Raw genomic sequence first — 3,712 nt, forward strand, 5'->3', positions numbered from 1 at the left:
AGTATCGGGGTGGCAAGTGATATATTCAAGAAAGCTCTGGGAGTCAGTGGCTTTGCAAAACATTTCGGTAGATAATCGGTGTCTGGAATTGAGGACACAGAGAAAATAAGACGACAGTGGTGACAGAATGTGACCAAGTTGATCTGAGGGTGGAGCGGAAATGTTCAGGCAACGTTGATGAAATTGGCGAGCTCAGCGTCGAATTCAGTCGTCACTATCGGGATTGAATGGGTAGTGTCGGGAGCACAAACATCCTCGTAGGAGTAAGGCCTGATAACCGAACGCATGTACGTCTGCACGGTGGTAGAAGGAGGAAAGATGTACGAAGATCTGCAGTGAGCTTCGATGCTGCAGAGATGGGGATGAAAGTCGGTGAATGAAGGAAACGCAGCGAGGCTGTGTTAGGGAACTTTGTCTGTAATTGTAGCTTGCGAGGTCTGGGCGGAACAAGCATAGAGTGGGACCGAAGGTGCCCGCAATTTATTGAAAAACACTTGTGCCGGGTAGGACATTCCGCTAGTTCACAGCTTCCTCGCAACAATGAGCGCGAGCGGAGATTTTACCACAATCTTTAGCTGCTGCCTGAACTTGTTCTGTGTAACAGTGTAAAGGTCCGTGTTCGTACAACAGCTCAGAAGCTGCAGAATGATGCCCAGCTCTCGTAGGGAATCGGGCGGACGCACAGACGTGGTAAAGTACAGCCGATTCCACGCGGAATACACCGTGAAAGGTGCCCATAGCAGGATGAAATTTCCGGAGATAACCAAGAGTAAAATAAGGGACTTCTTGCGAGTTTCCATCTCCGGGTCTTTGGCACTTTGTCCGCTGCCGGTAGAGCGAAGTCTCCTGCGGGCCCTGCTGGCGAGTAAGACATGTCTGACAGTTAAGCAATTCATCAGGAGAACAAGCTCAAATGGGATAACAGGGTTGAGGAAGTAATAAAAGAGATCAATTTGCATCCCGATATATAAATTCAAATAATGCACCCTGTTCAGACAAATGAATGGAGCAATTATCCACGAGTAATATCCGAAGAGACTAAAATACCAGTAAAGATCCTTTAAATGGCTGATCACTGCCACTGCCCCCAAGACCACGGCTGCAGTTTTCCAGGTGCAATATTTCCTTTTCAGCTTCTGGCAACATATTGCGATAAATCGATCAAACGTGAAAGCAACTGTGAACCAGACCGAAGAGTCGGTGACGCTGTAAAGCAAAACAGCGTGGATATTACAGACCGGCATGCGGAATGACCAGACGACAACTTCCACTGGCAAGTACGCAATCAGAATCTTGCTGAGTATCAGGTCCAGGATAAGAAACAGAAGATCCGCCACTGCCATGGCAACCAGGTAGTAAGTGACAGCTCTGGAGAGGCCGCACTTTCCCCGAGACAGGACCAATATGGTCACCGTGTTCACTGCGAACAAAGGAAACAATCTGGGTAAAGACATTAGCAAGAGTTTTCTTAAAGCAAACATGCAGTGTGTGCCAACGATAGGAATTAGTGGGATTAGTACAATGGTAGCGATGACCAATCAGGAAGAGATCCCATAAAGCAAGCACATAAAGCAGACTGGTCTTTTTTTTTTGTCTGTAGAAATGTTAGAAATGATTGTACGAGATGGTGGAAAGTAACGGCAGTGAATACCATTCAATAAAACTAAACCATTTTGCAAACTAGCGTAAACTCCGTGCAATCTGTTGGATGGAACGTCTGTAAAGTGACAGAAAGTGCAGAACACTGATAACTATAAGAACGTAAGAAATAGGAGCAGGAGTAGGCAATTCACCCTGTCGAGACTGACCCCCCCATCCGATAGATCTTCGTTGATCTGTCCGTAAACTCAGCTCCATTCATCTGACCATTCCTCATAACCCTTAATTCCCCCACTATCTAAAATTCTATATAACTGTACCTTAAACATATTTAGTTAGGAAGACTCAACTGGTTCCCTGGGCGGAAAATTCCACAGATTCGCCACTCACAGTTTCTCCTCATCTCCGTCCTAAATTTTATCCCCTGAATCTTGAGGCAATATCTCACAGTTCGAGTCTCACCTACCAAGGGAAACAACGTTCCTACTTCTAATTTATCTAAACCCTTTCAAAATCTTATATGTCTCTATATGGTCACCTCTCATTCTTCTGAATTCCAGAGAGTATAATCACAGGCGACTCAAACTTTTCATCTCTAGGATTAGGGTTAGAGTCAGGGTATGGGTGAACGTCTATTGCGTTGTCTCCATAGCCAGTGTATTGTTCTTCCGGTATGGAGACAGGAACTGCACTCAGTGCTCCAGGTGCCCTCTCACCAGTACCCTGTATCGTTGTGGCATGATATCCCTGCTCTTGAGCTCAATCCCTCCAGCAATGAGCGCCAACATTCATTTGCCTTCTGAATAAACTTTTGTGCCTGCAAGCCAACTTTGGCTTGACGATTGTCAGATTTTGTACGGGCTGCGGAAAAAAAAAAGATCTGAATCCAGACCCTGAACTGTCATGAAATAAGTGTCCTTGACACCCAATACGTGTACCTGAAGCACAGGTTCCTGTCCCTGATTCTTACCGAGGGAATCTGGATTGCAGATCGAGCAGGAGCCCGGAGACTTAGCACTAACCCTTCTTTCTGTTTGCCCACATTGAGTGAGTGAGTATCAGTTTCCAATCATATGTCGCAAATTGCCTCTGGCAATAGAAATTCCTCCTCTGCTCAGTTCTGAAGGCGGTATACGTCTATTGCGAGGCTGCGCTCTCTGATCCAGGCCTCTCCTACTTTGGATGCAGACGCTGCATGACAGATCTGTCTGAGCGTTTCAATTACAGGTAAGCTTCCCCAGTTGCCACAGCGCATCCTCCTAAACTCCAGTGAACCGTTTATTCTCCTAAACCTGCTCTGGATCATCGCCACTGCGAGCACATATTTTCTTAAACAGATGTCCGCGGGTTTGTCAATTACCAAAATGCACATAGCATAACATAACATAACATAGCATAACATTATTATGAGATTATGAGAAGGAAAATGTGCTGTTATATTCTGTTTCATATGTTTTCTTTGGAAAAACTCACCGGGAAGAGCAATGATGGCGAGGACAGGAAAGAAAATAACTTGAATGGCGACTAAAACATACTTGACCCGATGATCTATCGTTACCGAATCATCATCTCGGAAAATATATGGAACCATCCAGAAGATATTTTTCCCATTTCCTGTTATATCCCACGCTTCACTACTCAGATTTTGATCCATGACAGAACGAACCAGTCTCTCCTTACTCTGCCTCACACTGCAGCTCCGGAACTCCTTTCGTGACAGGAGGTGATGTTCTCTCTGAATCTGGAGCAACTGACGGACAGGACCGCTTATTAATAAGGAAGAGAAACTCAACGCTGACGTCATCAACCTACATGGAACAGACGCTAATTATTTTAGATGAAATCATACGAAGGGTTAACCCTTGGATTTTCTCTTAGCAGAGCATCAAGTGTGTAGATAAGTGCTGGTGTCATTGCGTATTTTGGAGTTGTAACAAATAAATTCAAAAAAAAAACTAAATAATACCTAACAATAAATAAACATTTTGGGCGACTGAAGTAAGTTTAATGTAGAACAAAATGGCACTTATTTATTCAACAAATATATGCATTTTCTGTAAACATATATGTATCCCGTGTAAGGAAGGAGGTAAATTAATCAACAATCACAGAG

The 3,712-nt window shown here is 44.3% G+C and overlaps 1 protein-coding gene across 1 annotated transcript; it reads right to left on the minus strand.

The window, feature by feature from the left end:
- Positions 1 to 521: 521 nt before the first annotated feature.
- On the minus strand, positions 522 to 3,253 carry LOC132387406 (probable G-protein coupled receptor 139). The gene is made up of 2 exons (XM_059959770.1): positions 3,073 to 3,253; positions 522 to 1,420 (listed from the first exon to the last, which is right to left on the minus strand). Exons 1-2 carry the CDS (start codon positions 3,251 to 3,253, stop codon positions 522 to 524), a joined length of 1,080 nt encoding a protein of 359 aa, XP_059815753.1.
- Positions 3,254 to 3,712: the final 459 nt, after the last annotated feature.

The sequence above is a fragment of the Hypanus sabinus genome, unplaced genomic scaffold (assembly GCF_030144855.1).
Source record: "Hypanus sabinus isolate sHypSab1 unplaced genomic scaffold, sHypSab1.hap1 scaffold_1824, whole genome shotgun sequence".
NCBI classification, from domain to species: domain Eukaryota; kingdom Metazoa; phylum Chordata; class Chondrichthyes; order Myliobatiformes; family Dasyatidae; genus Hypanus; species Hypanus sabinus.

Coding starts and splice junctions, on each gene's coding strand:
- LOC132387406 (XM_059959770.1), bottom strand. CDS start 3,253: ATGGATCAAAATCTGAGTAGTGAAGCGTGGGATATAACAGGAAATGGG. Junction 1,421..3,072: donor CGCCATCATTGCTCTTCCCG/GTGAGTTTTTCC, acceptor CTTTGTTCGCAG/TGAACACGGTGACCATATTG.